The sequence below is a fragment of the Falco cherrug genome, chromosome 3 (assembly GCF_023634085.1).
Source record: "Falco cherrug isolate bFalChe1 chromosome 3, bFalChe1.pri, whole genome shotgun sequence".
In the NCBI taxonomy this organism is placed as follows: domain Eukaryota; kingdom Metazoa; phylum Chordata; class Aves; order Falconiformes; family Falconidae; genus Falco; species Falco cherrug.
The window spans coordinates 18,980,028-18,998,109 of record NC_073699.1 but is presented as its reverse complement, the minus strand read 5'-3'; the positions used below and the strand labels follow the sequence as shown (position 1 = coordinate 18,998,109).

Here is an 18,082-nt window from a genome sequence, read left to right as displayed (position 1 = left end):
TTGGCTGATTTGCCAGACCAGAAGCATCCCATCAGCTTGAAAATGTGGACTTGAGAGTCCTTGGTGTCACTTCCCAGTGCTCTGGGTAGTCATTGCCACCTCCAAACACGGGTGCAGGGCACCTGCAGAGCACATCTGCCCAGTTGTTTGGCTTGAGAAGGTGTCTAAGAATGGGAAGCATGTCTCAGCGACATGCTAAGACCAGGGAAAAAATGGGAAAAACTCAGGAGATATTACAGCTGTAGCATGGGGGGACCTGAGGAAGGGGACATGCCTTTGTCATTGTTCCAGCATGCCTGCTTTAGGGAAGGGTGCTGGGACATGACTTATTCATCAGGAGACAAGTCTGATAGAGTAACAAACTTCAGAGGACTAGATATGGAAGGATTAGACACAGGAGGATGGTCTATAGACATCTTCCTGACCAGATGAAGAAGTGGACCAAATTCTGCCATCTTTTCCCACCTCCAGCAGTATTTTACCTCATAGCTCACCCCCATCTTAAAGCCAAGAGTCTCCAACAGCTGTGGGGATGTCACATGTTTAAAGCAACCGCAAGATGTCCACCTAATGTCCCGGGGCTGCTCGAGACATGCTGCTCCTTGCTTTTCTCAGAAAGGGTTCTTGCAACATGAAAGAAGTGCAGGCAAACAAAGAGCCCCAGGGAGAGAAGTGACAAGCAGCAGCTGGAGCCGGGGGGTGACTTGCCGAGTGACAGAGCAGTTGGGCTCCTCGTTACTCTGCTACTATTTTGGAAACATCAATAAACAGAAGAGGCCAGATCAATCTCTCAGCGCTCCAGCACAAACCTTGAGGAGCCCTGTTGACTACTGTGGCAAGGGCAGCCTGAGACACCAGTTTCTCCACATGCATTGTGCTTTCTTTGGACCCGGGGCAAAGTCATCAGAAATAGCCACTGCAAACATTATTAGCAGTCTCCTAATTAGCAAGCCTCAGCTCCTTTGCTGGTGCAAGCTTGCACCAAGGAATTCATGCTAATTTGTACCATGGAGAGTATTACTCTCTAAATTCTGTGTGGGAGCTTTCAAGCAGCTGGAAAAAAAGTATAGATGTTTATATTTTTAAAAAGGGATAAAAGGGATTGTTTTTGCCACTGTCAATTATTAATGGCTCTCAGGTCAGGCTAAGGAACAATGCCAGGGATAAATTACCCTGTACGCTATTCATATGTGCTCTCCCCAATTGTTTCCTTCTCAACCAGAGGATTCACCTCGCAGTGAACTCCTTGGCGTTTAGAAAAAAAGACTGATGAAGCAATGAACTCAGAGTGCCCGTTTATTTATGCATCGACATCTTTCCTACTTTGTCAGGTGTGTTTAATCAGAAAGAAGCAGGAAATGCATTATAATTATAAACATATTACCATGCAAGAAAAAGGCTGCCCTTGCAAAGGATTGTGTTGTTTGATAAAATGATTAGAGTGAAAAAACACAGGCTTAACCTGCGAAGCTCTTTGCTAAGATCAAAGCAAAGCTGCCTGCTACCACAGGCTGCCTGTGCAGATTCAGCTCTGAGTTTGCAGCGAGGGAAGTGGAAGAAAGTTAGAAAGAAAATGCAATCTCCTCCCTTACTTTTTTTTTCCTCTGAAACTTTTCCCCCAGTATAAAAAATGAGTCAAACATTAGATATTTGCTGTTAAAATTAATAGAATTAGTGATGAACCCAGCTGAGAACACAGTAATTAGGGCCCGGTCCAAAACCCCTTGCTGAAGCCCATGGAGAGACTTATTGTTTTCAATGGGATCTGGCTCAGAATCCTGGTGAGCCAAAGCAAAGATGGAGTTACGGCATAACCCTGGGAGATCCTGGATCTCCTGCAGTCTTTCCATGTGACCTTGCCCAAACTTGCAAGCATTCCTTAATCCTGAGCACAGCTGAAACAGAGTCACTAATCTGCTGCTGCTGCAAAAAGCAAAAAAGTCCTTCTAGGCTGTGAGACCAGGAGCGCTGTAGGTAAGACGCAGAAGGGGTTTATTGCCTTCCTCAGCACCATGAGGCTGAGCCACAGCCCTGCTCTTAAAAAACAACAACACAGACATACTGGAAATTTTCCAGAGGATAGCAACAAAAATGATCAGAGGTCTAGAAAACATGACTTATGAGGAAAGAAAGAAAGGGCTGGGTTTGTTTAGTCTACAGAATTAGAAACATCCTAATAAACTTGAGAGATGTAAAAAAATGTACGGTATCAAAAAGGCTAATCAATTGCCCTTTATCTCTGTGGAAATGGCAGAAGGTACAGCAAAGATTTAGGATAGATTGTATGAAAAGCTGTGAGGTTAATAATGCACTTAAGTATGTTACTGAGGGATGGAGCAGAGTGTGTCTCACAGGAGATTTTCAATGTGGTGGACAAGTCCCTGCCATGAGGGCCTGGGTAACTCACTATTTCATGGGGCAGGCTGCTTTCAGCTATGGTTTCCATGATCTAGTGACTGTCTTGGGACACCTAAGAAGGAGACCTTGGAGGTGATGAGCTTTCACAGCATTCCCCGATTTGAAAAAAAGCAGCAGGTGCTCAGCCCTTTTACTAGTTGACCCCCAAATCACTGGCCCTTTCTTAAAATCCTCTTTTCCTTGGCTTCCATGGTTATTAAATAAAGAGAAACAAATTCCCATCTCTTCACAGGGCTGTCATGATATTTAGGAAGTACCTTGATGCTCTCCCATGGGGAATTCCCATCTAAGTGAATGCTGAAATGCTTGAAATTAGGATGATGATACCTCTGAAAAAACATATGGTGATGCAGAAAGTGATCCAGGTAGTGGTGACCTTGCAAATCCTGCTCAGGAAAGTCCCCTCCTGATGCTGGAGAAAGAGGTACCTTGGTCAACCTTTGCTAGATGTGCTTTCACCCATAGCAACACTAGGTACGACAGTTGCAAAGCACTTGGGATAGTACTAAGTATTGCTCTAGGTGGGCCAGGTGGTGGCCAGCACCTGATTAGAAAGGCAGCATCCTTTCTCCCCATAGCATCTGCCCTGGGGCTGCATATCCTGGGCCCTGAAGCTGCTGCCTCCCTGTGACTCTGCTGGCCCTTGTCTGCCTTGGTAAAGCTCAATGCTGTTCCCTGGTTTCAACCCTTTTTGCAAAGGGCCCCAAAAACTTTGATCAGTTTGCATCCAAACTGACCACAAGACAGAAGTCTATCAGAAAACAGGCTTTATATTAACTACCCAGCAGAACCAAATTCCTTGATTTACGGGCATGAGGTGAGGAGTCGGTGAAGTACCACAGGGTTGCAGCCAGAGCAGGGCTGGCCATAGCCCTTGGCAGCTCTAAGGACTTGGGGGAGATGTGAGGGCTCCCCGAGGGCCGGGGGAAGGATGCTGTGCTCAATGCTATTGCAACCGTGCCTTTTCTTTGCACTCCCCATTTCCTGCCCAGCTACAGCTGTGCAAGGTACTATTTGGCCCCTGCATGAATGCTGAGAAAATCACTAGTTATACGATACAGGAACGAAAAAAATCTGTTTGCTTCCAAGCACAAACCAATGACTGTGGCAATGGTTTGCAAACATGGGGTTATGGCCCCAAGTCAGCTTTTTCCCCTTGGTTCTGGGTGTAGTCACGAGCCTGGCAGGAATCCGTGTCAGCTAAAATGCATGGCAGCAACAGGCGTCTCCTGGAGTTTTGGAGCTGAGTGGGGTCACAACAGGAAGGAGTTTGGCAAGGCGGCACTGTAGGGTTAGGAATAAACATCTCCCCGGGGCAGACTTTCCATAATTGGCCATGACAAGGCTTCTTTCTCCAGAGAGCTGGAGCTGGTCTGTGAGGAAGCAGAATGAAATCACTGCTCTGGTCCAATTTGGCATGTGCCCGCGATTTAGCCCTGCTTTGCACAGGGAGGAGGTGATGATATAGACTGAAAGACAGAGGAGAAACTTAGCCAAAGACTTCCGAGCCGGGGGGTGAGTTTGGTTTCCCACTCATTTTTTGCAGGTTTACTCAGATCCTTAGAAGGAAACCCTGGCACAAAACCGCTGGTACAAAACCAATTCCCTTTATCAACAATGCCGAGAGAACAATGGGGACTCCTGAACACAAAGCTTATACAAACAATAACAACCATTTTGTTTCATATTGTTAAAACAGCAGTTGATACGCAATGCTTCCTTCCAGCCCCCCACTTTGTTAACTATTTCTGTCACCCTTCTGCTCCCAGATACAGATTTATGGGAGGGGATCTTAGCTGTTGGAGTGGTGTCCTGCAACGTGATGGTGACCACACGGCTGTGCAGCCTTCTGTGAAGAGGAAGGTTGGGTGTGGTTTCCTCTTGACACCCTGAACCCTTGGAAAAGCCACACTTTCTTTCAAATATGAAGAAAAAGGGGTGTTGTCTCTGTTGTCCTTTCTCTGGACGGTGGTCATCAGTGCTATCTTCAAAGCTCCCTGCTGTCTCAGCAATCTTACCAAGCCTGGTGACCTGACAGCAGTTTACAGCCTGTTCGGTATCTGATGATTAATCCCCTCCCTTTAAAAATATGCACTTAGTGGCAGAACCCCACAAAAATATTGGTGGAGCCAGAACTGCTTTGCCAAGTGGCAGACTTAGACTTGCTCTTCTTGGAAAGCTGGTTTCCTGTCACTGGCTTTTTCTCATCGTTGTTTTCCAGTGGTTTGGAGAAAAGAGAAAAAAAAAAAAATTGTTCCTCCCAAATACCTCTTCTCCTTTACATCCCTTTTCCTTCATGCGTCCTCTCTGCCATTCCAGATTACAGGAATTCCATCAGCCAACGGGCTTCCTAACTAACCCCACAGCTATCCCTGATGCAAAAGGAGAAGCAAGCTCCCTGCAAAATAAGACCCCTTGAAAAAGAAGATGCAATCTTCATTTCCATCCCACCTTCTCCCGCTTCTTTGGAGAGCAGGCAGATGGAACAAAAATCTTCCATGCACTATGAAGGAGCGGCAGCTCAGAAAAGTCACATCTGCATCTTGTTGCAATGTGAGAGTTTAGATCACAGCGTTAGCCTTTTGCTAATTTCTAATTTGATGCTAGGAACATTTACGTTTTATTTCTTATGAAATGACTACCATAGCTAACGCAGGCAGCTGCTGCTGGGCTGGCTACAAGACTAGAGCTTGGGGCTTCCTATTCTAAACATTCCCATCACTTGAAATGGAGGCTTGGTCACCACCAAGCAGCAAAGGGCTGCGGCATGCAGCTGAGTTTGCATGCTAACAAATGCAGGTTACCCAGACCTTACTCTCCCTGGAGAAACCAGCATTCCTATTCACCTTTCATTTAAAGTCTGTGCAAGGCTAAATCCTGCAGCAGGTTCTTACCCAGCATCTTTTTCTGGTTTTCTGCTGAGCCTCTGTGTAAGGCCCCCAGGCTGGACTTAGCAGCACCATGTGCAATACTGGTCAGGTGAATACAGCATGAGCACAAAGCTCATGACCTTTGTGGCAGAGCGTTTGGGGAATGACTAACGCAGCTGGTGCCTTCAAGGTCAGGAGTTTGTGGGACCCCATGAGGATTCCCCACGTCCTCTCTGCAGAGCAAGGTGGGTCCTTTCTGAGAAGGAAAGCACTAAATGTCCTGGGGAGTACCAAAGATGGTTTAGAGGAGTTTAGAACAGGGGACGCACTGGAGTGTAAGGCATCCATGGTCAAAGAGTTTGTGTGGCAGTTTTCCTTTTGGTGTCCATGTGTCAGTCTCTGGATCATAGCAGTCCAAGGAATCCAAGTCCTTGATGGCATTGTCCGTGGTGAGACATCGTCCTCCTGTGACATACAGCTTGTTCTTGATGACAGTGGCCCCGTGATGCATTCGTCTGTCCTTCATGTCTGCACATTTAACAAACTTGTTGCCTTTTGTATCATAAGCAATTATTCTCCGGGTGTACCCTAAATGCAAAGCCAAAGGTAGATGAGACAGGTAATATATTTTCTGCTAGTCTTCAATAAAACATGTTATACTAGCACATAATTTGGCAGAATTAAGATACCTAAGCTGGGAAGTAATGATGTGTTGCAAGAATGCCTGTCTATCTTCCCTTCCTGTTTGGCCTCACCCTGTCTCAATAGCACCTTGGCAGCCAGGGTTTGATGACCACCATAAAACCCCTCAGAAACTTGTTAAACACAGTTGAACCTTGCAGTTTTCTACACGTGCCTTCAAACAGCCCAAAGTATTTCTTTTCACCCAACAGACTTCTAGAGCTTTGCAGAAGGATGGCTGCAGAAGCATGGCCTCAGAATCTCTGAAGATCTGCACAATCCAGGCCTGGTATTAGAATAGGCCTGTAATCAGAATTGTACTGAAGTTGCTGTGCTGAAGTTAACAAGAAAGGTAGCCTTGAGCTATTCTTGAATCCTGAGACCAAGTAATTATGTTGTGCCAACAGGCCGTGGCTGTAACAAGATACAGCTGCTGGGAAAGCAGGTGCAGGGCCAAGAAAGATAGGGACCGGTATGGGAAAACAGGGAGTAACAAACTGCAAGGCTGAAGCACGGCAACACAATTAGCTACATGGGTAGAATGCTTATTTTAGTCATGATAATTAGGGGTGTGAGAACCGTGCGCGTTTAGAGACTACTAACCAATTATATTTCTGCTTTACGAATATGTATGTGTATCGGTTCTATATAAGTAGTGTTAGAAACTAATAAAGTTGAGCAAGATGCATAACTCGTATTGAGCGTCTTCTTGACTCCGGCGAACCCTTCTTCCAGCAGAGCTTCACTTGGAAATACAGAAACCAATGGCACATGGGGAAGGAGCAACAATGCCTGGTTGGGTTGGAGTCATAATTGTCTACTGCGTTGACATGGGTACTCAACAGCACAGTGCCACTGCTGCTTGCTCCACTCCCAAAGCACTCAGCGCTGTGTCTGTGCTGGCCATCACGTCAGTGACCCAATGGACAGCTTGTCCACTAAAGGGTGATAGCTAGTACCAGAGCCATTGCCCTGGAGCGATGGAGGTGTGGAAGCCTGGTATGCAGCAGTACCTTGCTCATGTATCCCTGTAGATAATCAAGAGTGCCCATGGCAAACAAACTGCTTTAGGCTGTGTTTTTCAGGCTTTGAAGCCACTTTTCCTAACAATAATCAAGGCCTGCCTCGCTTAGGCCAACCCATTCCCCTTTGTTACAATATGGCCAGTCATGAAAAGAGGACCTGAAATGTGGCAAAAGCTGTTTTTAAGAGAAAATATTAGTTTTGTGTGTTTTACCGATGTTGATAAACTAAGAGTGTTTGGCCAATGTTTTGGCACGGAAGGTGAAAATTAGCATGGAAGTAAAACCTGACTGTGGTGAATCTCTCTACTTTCACGCAAAGTGAAAGATGTTTAAAGTTAACATGAATTTCTCTGGATTTTGTTAGATAAATAAAAAACAAATTGAGAACTTAAGCTCATCATCATCAGACTTGGGTCAATGCAGGCCCTTCAGATCAAACCATCTGAAGATAAGAGGTTGAAAATACTGTATTCTGGGCACTGTGGTCTGGGGTCAGGGTAATCTGCCACACGGGACCCTGATAGTCTTGGACTTTTTGACTCAGCCCTCCCCCTATTCTCACTGCAAAGGGTGGCAGTGGCCTCCCTCTGAGAGATGACATCATGTTTGAATCCTGTGTGATTTGAGTTCAGTCCTCTGCTCTGCGAAAGCTTCCCTAGGTCTCATTTTCCCTTAAATAATATAACACGTGCTTCCTCATGCCAGTCTGTGGTCAGGGGAGTTGCATTAAGGACGGTAGTGCCAAACTATCAACAACATGTGATCCATCAAAGTGCCATGGCCAGAGGCTGATCCTCAGGTTGAAGAAGACACTGAGAAGTTTCCTTTTTTCAAGTGTTTCACCCCCTTTCAGGACATTTCACAATGACCCTAAGGAGGCAGCTACAGGACTGATTGACCCCTCATAGCCCCTGTCCCCAACCATCCCAACAAGCCGTCCATGGCCTTGTGGTAACCACGCTCTCCACTTTTCCAAGAAGAATAGACAGGGAGGGCCAGACTGTGAGCCAGCAGGAGGGAGCAGGTTCCCCATGCCCTTGGCTTCCTCCCTTCTGCAGAGCAGTAACTTGCATTGGCTTTTCCCCAGTCTTCCCCCACCCAGGTCCTGCTACTTGGAGTAAGAAGGTGCCTCATAGAGAACTTGTTCCCACTTCCATGGCCATGAGACCCCATGTATGGAGGCTGGACACACTCCTCCTTTTTTTTCCCAAGCTCCATGTGCTTATTGAGGGAGCACCCCAAGCAGGAAAGCTGTGAAATCCCACAGGAGCTGGGCAGGGGGAGGCAGAAGGGAGGGGGAAACAGAGCCCTTACCACCTACGATGATAATCTGGTCTTCAATAACAACAGCTGGTGCACAGACGTTCTTCACCACTCTGGTCTCCATCCGAAACCATGTATTCCTGGAGACATGGTAAACCTGACAAATAAATAAAGATACAGACGCAGCTGTTTATGTTGCATTTTAACTGGCAATTATAATTACAGAGGAACTGATGGGTTTTACTTTGTCCTAATGAATATTATTCTCTGGCTTCAACTGCTGGAAACCTGAGAATTTACCCATTTTTTTCCCCGAATACGTCCCCTTGGAAAGCATTCTAGTTCTCCAGGCTTGTCTGCTCAGGAGATGCTTGCACATGCACTAAGGCAAAGTGTATCTGCCATAAGCAAGCTCCTCAGCTGTAAATCTTTGTATGGCAGTTAAATCACTGTAACTCCTGGATAATGCTCTACCAAAGTACAAGCTGTTTCATTTAATTTTCCAGTTATTCTGTGTGTTTCTGCCTTAGCCTTACAATTTTCTGGGCAAACAAACCTCAGCTTCACCAAGCTCTGCTGGCAGCCCCCGTGTTTGCCCAGCTGCTATATTTGTGCTGGTGGCTGGTATGCACTCAGATTGGCAAAGGGACTTGTTAATGGGACTTAGAGTAGTATCTAAGTCATCAATTTATGTGAGAAAAGGAGCTCTTGCCAGATGATGATCAGTCATCTGTATATGGGTGACACAAACTTTTATGTCATGTCATCCACTTCTTAATATAGCAAATATCTCCAGGACATCTCCCCACTAACTGATAAATACATTTCCTTCCCCCTGATAATCAAGTAGCGTTATCACTGTAAAGAAGCATTGCTCATGTGCTGGCTTCATCTTATCCTTTAATGATCCTTTTTAGTTAAAACACGTAAACCAGTGAAAAATACTCATGGGGAAAGTAACACTACGACGTTGCTAAAACATCACATCAGATAAGAAAGGATTTACGTATTTTTTCCTCCTCCTAACTGCTGAAAACAGGCAGAGAGCCAGCAACATGTGGCAGGAGGCATATTTTTAATACAACTGTTTACACGAAATAACTGTCAGTTTAAGTCCTGGCCCTTTGATGCGTGAGAATCTAATTGCTCTAATGATCGTGAGTCTGCTTTTGCTGCAAGCGAGCAGGTGCACGGCTGAGACCCCAGCTGGGCCACTGAGTGGAAAGCACTGGTTTTGGTGAGATCAGCTACAGGCATGAAGCCAGGCAGGAGGGTCGGCCGCTGCCTGCCATAGCATCACCTGCAGCAGCCCTGGCCCCTGTGCCCACCAGCGGCAGGGGTGACTGACACTCGACGAAGCACCTCAGGGCTTATGCCTGAAAAACTCAAAGGGCAAAATGAAAGAGCTGCAATATTCCTTGCAGACAAGACTTCCCTGAAGCCATGTGTCAACTCATCCTGCGTCTTGCTGCAACTCACAATAGTTTTCTTGGGGAGTTTGATTTCCTCAGGAGTGTGATGAACTGCTGAATACCTTAGATGAAACAGCCCTCAGCAAGTAGGACTGACCATTACCTGGATCAGCCGGACAGGGTTTTGCATAATGTCTTCTCCCCCAAAGAGGTAGACCCTCTGATCTTTGGCAGCAACAGCAGGGTGAAGGACAGCAACGGGCATGTTTGCCATGCTCTCACAGGTGTTGTAGATGCTATCGTATCTTTCCACAGAATTCAGGATTTCCTGGTTTTCACCAATTCCACCGAATGACAAAATATAATTTTTATATGCCAAGCTTCTGTGGGAGTAACGTGGAACTAACATGTGCTCAACCAACCTCCACTGATTGAGTTTGAGGGAATAAATGTAAATATTATCACTGACCGGGCTTTTCTTATTGCTAACAGGCATCCCTCCGAGCACATAAATATTGCTGTGTAAACTGACTGCGGAGGCTTTGTACAGGCGCATGGGAAGTTTGGCCAGACTTAGCCATTGGTTTGTCTTGTTGTCATAGAGCAGGACATCCCTTGTCGTCTGCTGGCTGTCCTTCCTGCCACCAATGATGATGAGGAACTCTTGGTTGGAGTACCTGCGAGGAACGTGCAGCATGGGCTTGATGTCAGGTGCATTGGTGCTGTACAAGGAAAACATATGTCTCCGGGCTGACTCAAGGATGCTCCTGCAAGTGGGTGAGGATTGAACGAGAGCGTCATTGGCGATGAAGTGGAAGAGGAAAGTTGGATGGACGTACTGAAGCCTGACCTTCTTGAACAACTCTTGGATGTAGCCTTGCCTTGCCTGGAGGTCGTGCCGGATCCAGACCATCAGTGCCTCAAAGACCTGCTCCTCCTCCCCACAGAGCTCATCGTCCCCAAGGTAATCGATGAGCTCCAAGAGACAAAGGTCTTTCAGGTCCTCAGAAGAGGCCACCTCAGGAAAGCATTTCAAAGCCATAGCCTTGGCTTTCTTATTCAGGCTTTGGCAGTTCAAGACTTTTGCCAGCCTGATCATGCTCAGACAGTTGTCAGGAGCCAGCTTATCTTGGAGGTAGGCAGAGCAGGCCTCGAACAGCTTAGCATACTGCAGCATGGAGGCTGTCTCCAACAGGCACAGGACATTCTCAGCGCATATAAGAATCTCCCCTGTGTAAGCGTAAAGGATAATCAGATCCAAAACCTTGGCGTCGATGCCCTTCAGGATGACTTTAGCCTGGTGGCTCTCTCTGAAGTCATTACAGAACATCGCCTTGAAGTATGGACTGCTGGAAGCCAGCACGTTTCGGTGACAGGGGATTTCAAAGCCCCCGCAGCAGAGGGTAACATCAGTCAGCATCCCGCTCTGCCGCAGAGCATTCAGCTGCCTCAGCAGTTCAGAGGAGAAGTCCTGGTCTTTGAAGAGAAACTCCTCAGCTGATCCCTCCTCCATAGCAAAACAGAAGAGAGATGAATTCTGGACTTGACAGAAAAAGACAAGTTCTTAGCAGCTTTTGTTGAAATATCCAGCTCCAAGGGAACAAACTGGGACTTTGATGTTGCTCTAAATATGCATTCACTGTTACACATAAAAATGGAACATGGTTTAAGCACAGTGGGAAAACAATAAAGAAGCTAAAAGGTCGCTAAGACCCTTTAAAATTTCCATAAAGTTATCAGATAGGTTGTAGCTCTGAGGTCAGTGCTGCCTGTGTCCCTGGCAACAAGCAAAAGCACTAAAGTTATCTCACTGATTTGGGATTAAAGCTGGATGGCTGAAGCAAATGGTTTGTTCATTTTAATCACGATGAATAAATGCACTTAGACATTTATTCACTATTTTAAAGTATTAGCAGTTTAGTAGCTTGCGCCTCTTCCCCCTAGAGTTAGTCACTCCCAAGGAATGTAAATCTGGCAGAGCTGAACTCTGCAGCAGGGCAAACGAAACCCTAGAGACTGGGAATCTGCATTAAAACGGTTATTTATTAACTCTGCTTAGCTGTGTATTTTTTTTATGTTAATCAGACACACAATGACTAAATTAAGTGCCAGGCAAGAACAATATGATGAGTATCTATTGTCTATGAGGCTAACTGCTCAACCTGCAGTGAAACGGTACGGTAGAAACGTTTACCTTCTGTCGTCCTTCACTGCATGCACTTACTCTCTGTCGTTTATTCTCGGCTGAGATTTTCCATAGCTAGAGCCTGGATAAAAACCTATAAACCCACAGGACGTTTCTTTCAGTAGGTAAGTGATTCATAGAGGGCGATTTCTGGATGTGTTTATTCTGAAGTCACTTTTGCCGCTTTCAGGAGCTGCGCGCAGGAGTGGCGAGGCGGTGGGGCATTGTATACATTCCAGCGCTAAGAATAGGCACACACGGGCTTCTCGCTGTTATCACATGTGACGCTGACGCTGCCTTTTGCAATGACCTGGCCGGTACTGAGCATGCCCGAGTGGTGTTTTTCTGGCAAATGTTTACATATAATAAATAGACAAGGAGAGGAAAGTTCACTTAAAAAAGTCCTGGCTGTCCATTTGGAAACAGCGGCAGGACCCTGTCCTAAAGTGCCTGGGAACTCTAGAAGCCTGTAAACAGTCTGCAATGCCTCGTGCTAGGTAATGCACTGTCACTGTAGTTTCATGGAGAAAGAGGGAGAGAGAAGAGCTTCCAGGGACCCCGCTGGGAGAGACCGTGTCTCCACCTTATGGAGAGATCTGGGGAGCAGCAGCTCCTTGCAGTCTGTGGGAGATGTTGATGCACCAGGACCCCTGTGTCCAGGGCTGCCCCAAGCTGGGCAGGGAGACCCCAGCTACCTCTGCTGATCAGAGAATGAAGTTCATTCTTGGAGCAGTTTATGATGCTGCTTGGTATTTCATATGGAAAATATCAGGTTGTGGCCGTTTCTGTAAGGACCTCACTGTCTGAAACCCTTGGCAAAGAACTTCTCAAGCAGGTGACTTAAAGAAGCTCAGTGTTATGGGTGGGGGGACCAGAGCAGGTTGCTGAAGCTAGTGCAGCAAGCTGGAAACTATAGAGTCCCAGCGTGGCATTTAGCTCCTCAGGGTGGACACCTCGCTGGGGTTCCTAGCTACAGAGGCCTGCCCACGAACAAGGTGTCCGAGCTTCTTTTGCAGCCGGTGAGGTCTAGTCAATACAAGCACATCTGCTGAGTTATTCAGGTCACCAGTAAGTACCACCTATGTTTGGGCAGGTGAGCAGTCCTCCAGGCACTGCTAGGTCTCCACAGGTGCTCAGCTGCCTCAATCACATGCAGGTGTCCATATTTAACACTCCCGAGTAGGTATCTGCGATGATGAGCCTAAATCCATCCCCAGGGCTGGGATCAGTCAAGTGCCTCATGCCAGCAGAGGATCTCCCACAACCCCAGCTGTCCCCCAGTGGGCGTCTTCAGCAGATCCAGTGTGATGTGTCCCAGCTCAGTGCCAGCTTTCTGGGTATTTCCAGAAAAACTGCATGGGCTGCCCACGGACCCATGGACTGGGTAACTGGATTGAGCCCTTCATCTGTGCTGAAATTCCTCCCTTTGTTCTGGGATGGGACTGAATCCAAAATGTCATTTCTAAGCATTGCTACCACAGGGAAACACAAGGTTAAAGCAAAACTCCTCATATTTTCAAAGCCAAAGCTCATGGGTGAGTCATGCCTGCATCTAGTCACAGCGAGGCAGATGAGTGAAAATCGTTGGGAGCTCAGTGCCCTTATGTCAACTCCTGTGCTGCGCTGGTGTCTGCAGTTCTCCATATGTCCCTGCCCCCGCATCCGCAGCCCAGCAGACTGCAGGGATGGGTGCAGCCTGTTTCTCTAAAAACAGCAGCTTTGCATCACGGGTCATGCCATACGTGACCTTTCCCAGAGACTTTTCAATGCAGCGTAACAACGTGGTGAAATGCCTGGAGGCTAACAAAACCCGGAAGGCCCAGATCCATGTTAGAGACAGGGTGGAGTTGGGCTGGAGTAAGGAGCTTTTTGGAGGTTGTGGCATCTTCCCTTCTGGCACAATCTGTGTGTGTGTGTGTGCACACGTGTGTGAATGGCCAGGTGAAGTGAGGGAGGGGAAGGGCAGGAGCCACTGGACTTGATTCCTGTAAATGAGCCCCTTTGAGGGTGAACTTGGCAATGGGGAGCCTTTTCCCTCTCCTTGAGTAAAGAGGCAACCCACAGGATGATGTTGAGGCGCTGGGGAACATGCGCCCTTCTCTCCCTGCTCCCCGCCGCCGCTGCCTCACCAGCTGGCCATGATCTTGCTATAAATATTTAGAGTGGCATTAAAAACCCAAAGGAGAATTTCTCTCTCCTCGTCCAGAGAACATTAGCTACCCAAACAAAACGCCCTCTCGCTTTCTTTGTTGCTCAGTATGTATATGCTTTCGTCGCGGTCCGTTTTGATGATTGATTTAGGTTTCTATCTCTGTTCTGGCTCTAACTCTTTGCTGCCTGTTTAGTTCTGCCTCTTCCTGGCAGTGGCTGTGGATTATTTTTTTAACCCTTAAAGAAACAAATGATGCTATCTGACTTCACTAATGACACTGTTTTATGGGGTCGTGGAAGGGTAGGAGGGATGTTCTTCTGCTTTAGATACTGATAAATGTGGCATTTATTTAGAAGATCCCAGGCTGGAGGGCTTTGCACGGTTATGCAAACTCCTGCTAACTCAGAGTACAGCGTGTGCTGTTTAAACAGCTTATTGCTCTCGGGGGGGTTGCTGCTCCCTGCTGAGTCCCCACACAGGTCCCTGCCAATTTGGGGCCAAGGCTCCCAAGCAATGAAGCTCTTGCTGCCTGCTTTACAACTGTCTCTTCTTTCTTTCCCAGAGATTATGGTTTCAGACACATCTCCAACCAAGTGGGCACATCAACACTGCTTAGCTAGGATTTCCTTTATAAATAAACTAGAAATAAATTTTCATGGCATATCCTAGAACAGTATGTCCTATATGGCCCCTACTGCCGCAGCATGACCCCTGGTGAGAGGATAGAGCTGTTTCTCCTGTGGGACAGTGCAACTTGTCTGAGAACAGCTGTTTCTGAATGAGTTGTTGAGGCACATTTCCTAGGTTGGCATGCTATTGACTGAACCAGGCCTGGGCAGTCTTTTTTGGGAGGACAGGATACTGCATTAACCACAGGAGTGGGATGTCGCACGGATAATGGGCTGGTCTGGACACCATGTGCGCATGGGAAAGTGGGCTTGTTCGCAGGTTATGTGGGCCAGCAGCACTGTGAGATGTGATGCTGCAGGTCCCCCCTCGCCCTTGAGTGGGACTGGGAGCCACTGGGGGCTGTTATAAACGGTGCCCCTCTGCAACTGCTGCTGTGTGAACTCCACCAATGGCCACTTTCTAGAAAATGGAAAAGTCTGCCAAAGAACTCACCCTGCTCCTTCTGCTCTCTCTCCTTAAGTGTTTGGGATTGCTCAGTTTTGGAATTAGGATGTCTGAACCTTTGATCTGACCCAGAGCAACTCTTCTTATGTTTTAATGTAATGGGATGATGAAATTACTATTATCGTGCACTAAGCAACAGAGTGGAAAAAAGCTGTAATCTAATCGGCCAGCAGACAGGTGCACGGAGAAGATTGGTGACGTCAGACAACTTCTAAAACTCATACATTGATCCTATTACAATTCAGGTGAAAATGAACAAATACGGATAAGGATAAAGGACTATTCAAGGCACAGACTTCACTGAGCTTAGTCAGTGTTATGTGCACTGCCTCAGTGACTACCAGCCCCCACAGTTATCAAGGGAGAGATCATCCCTTTCCCCAAATTTTCAGTCTAAAGAGACAGGGGGACAAGAACAAATATTCCTTATTATGGTCTTCATAAAACCGGGAAAGGGAACAAACCCCAGGATTAACATTCCTCATTGTAAAAAGAGACAATTACGGGGAGTGCAATTGATCAGATGCCATGTGTTGGAGAGGATGGGAAGATGCTCCAAGCACCAAGTGGTGGCTGGCTGGGGTGACAGCCTTCAGCCCAGGCTGGGAGAGCAGCCAGCACTGCCTGGGATGCTGCATGCCCTGGCAGTGTGGGGGTTGGTCATTGGGCCATGACACCATTTTGCTCATAAATGGGAGGGGAGAGAAATGCAAGAGTAGAAAGGAAGACTCGTACGTGGGAGAATTATTAGATATCTCTATTGCATATTTACACATGCATGTAAACATATATAACGGATATGTGCATTGAAAGAGCAAAAATATGTCTATACAGGCAAACTACTATCAAGAGATAGCATGGACAGGGACCTTTCTACTCAACATGTATGTCTGTTTCTCACCCAGCTGATAACACCACCAGGAGACCAAACTCCACACGTGATGTCTGAGCCAGACCTGTGAAGAAAATGTTTCCCGACAACCAGCACCCAGTTTTTGACTCATCCTGACACTTCCCACTGAAGCAGCCTCCTCAAGTGCTGTCCATGCTCAGCTGGAGCCCAATGTAGATTTACTATTTGCTTCACTGGACTGGGACAACAGCCCTTTGACATTGTCCTTTAGCTCCCTTATTGACATCTCAGGGCTGCTGAAGGCAATGAAACTCCCCAAGCTAGCAACTAGCAGAGAAGACACTGAAAAGTAAACAGAATCCAGTGTGAATATGGGGAACCGATAGGCAATCACACATGACAAATAAGATGAAATCCTTTGTGCTACTCCAGGCAACAGAAATACAATGACTATTCCACACAGCACTGCCAGGTGGGGTCTCCTGTTCAGAAACCACCCAATTCTAGAGTCATGGGAAGATTGGGTTGGGGACCCCCTGGGAGCAAACTTTGTGCAATCTCCTGCACACAGTAGGGCTAACCTCAGAGTTAGATCAGCTTGCTCAGGGACTTGTCCGGTTGAATTTTTGAAATCTTGAAAGATAGAGATTTCACAGCCTCTCTGGACAACCTGCTCCAGCTCTGAACCACTCTCCTGATGCAAAATTTTTTCTGTATGTCTGACAGAAATTTCCTTTGTTGTGAATTGCGAATGCTGCCTCTTGCCCACAGAAGTCTAAATTCCTTCTGCTGCTACTAGTTGCCAATATCTGGTCTTCTTCCTATTCTTTAAGTTCAGATACCCTTGTGGTCCTTCTCTCTCAATCCTCTGTAATTATTGCATTACTCATTTTCTATTTAGCTGCTCAGCAAACATGGTTTCTCCGAGTGCCCTATCACCACAGCTGTTGTTCACATTGGTATGATGCTTTAATTCTGAACCAAGGCTTAGTTTAAGACTTGATTGAATCTGTCTTTGGTTCTGATTTTTTGGGCAAGGTAGCAGACCACATCTGTAGATACTGGTCTTGAAATCTGAACTTGAATTTTGAACCACTGATCTAAACTTTTGTTATAGAGGCATAGGGACATGTTTTACAGCACTGGAGACACAGAGCAACTTCCCAAGTGTCTCTGCCATCACTGTATGTATTGTGCACAGATAGAGAGATATAGCATGTAATTCAATAATTGCTTTGGCCCAGTATGTGTGGGTGTGAAGATGTGTGGGCTTCTGGCTTGGTTTCAGGCCAATCTCTAATTAAAGAGTGAGAGATTAAGATGAAAGCAATTGTACTCATCCTTCTTTAGTCAGAATGACCTACTAGTGTTAATTAAAACAGTCTTCAGGCAAAAATAAATTTAGCTGCCAAAGTTATGTGCTTCACATTAAATAAGGAGATAGCTGGGTTTCAAGTGTGCTGAGTTTCTAGAGGTTTCACAGAAACCACTCATATAGCTTTGGGCACTCTTGTTGGAATATTTTAAAACAAATCTTTTGCCTAAATCAGCTCCTTCATGTGCATTTCAGCAACCTGCTGGCTTTTTCTTCTTTCTACATCGTTTGAGAATGGGTACCTGCCAGCTTATCTTGGATTGAACATACAGTGTGGCCTCTGGAGGATAAAATATCACCAGAAACACTGGACACCTAAGTAGATCATTCATCTATCCTTTCTATAGTCTCTGGTTACAAGAGCCCCGTGGCAACAGCAACAAGAAGATATGCAGATCCTGCACTGCTCCGCTCTTTCTGGGTCTGAACGTTAAAATGCCTTTGATAAAGGCAAACCTGGAATCAGGTCTTTCATTTCAGGTTCAGGATCTTCCCCTGATATTTTAGGTTGCTAGAAATGTTTCCAAAGGAGGATCAGACATTTAAAACTCCAGAATGTCCTTTGACACTTCTGTGACACACAGATCATTGTTCTTAAAAGCCTTCACCTTTCTCATCTCCCATTTATTTTGCCTCAACTTTACAGACTGTAACTAGACAGCCAGGTACGACTGCTGTGACGTTGATACAAGCAGAGAGAAACAGGTCCAGTGC

At 46.4% G+C, this 18,082-nt stretch overlaps 1 protein-coding gene across 2 annotated transcripts; it reads right to left on the bottom strand.

The window, feature by feature from the left end:
* Positions 1-3,104: 3,104 nt before the first annotated feature.
* On the bottom strand, positions 3,105-12,226 carry KLHL38 (kelch like family member 38). 2 transcript variants are annotated; one of them, XM_027804241.2, is made up of 4 exons: positions 11,864-12,226; positions 9,833-11,308; positions 8,309-8,414; positions 3,105-5,876 (listed from the first exon to the last, which is right to left on the bottom strand). In XM_027804241.2, exons 2-4 carry the CDS (start codon positions 11,180-11,182, stop codon positions 5,590-5,592), a joined length of 1,743 nt encoding a protein of 580 aa, XP_027660042.1. In that variant the 5' UTR covers positions 11,183-11,308; positions 11,864-12,226; the 3' UTR covers positions 3,105-5,589. The 2 variants fall into 2 exon arrangements, with proteins under 2 accessions (XP_027660042.1, XP_005438486.1); XM_005438429.3 differs by lacking the exon at positions 11,864-12,226 and having other exon boundaries at positions 9,833-11,823.
* Positions 12,227-18,082: the final 5,856 nt, after the last annotated feature.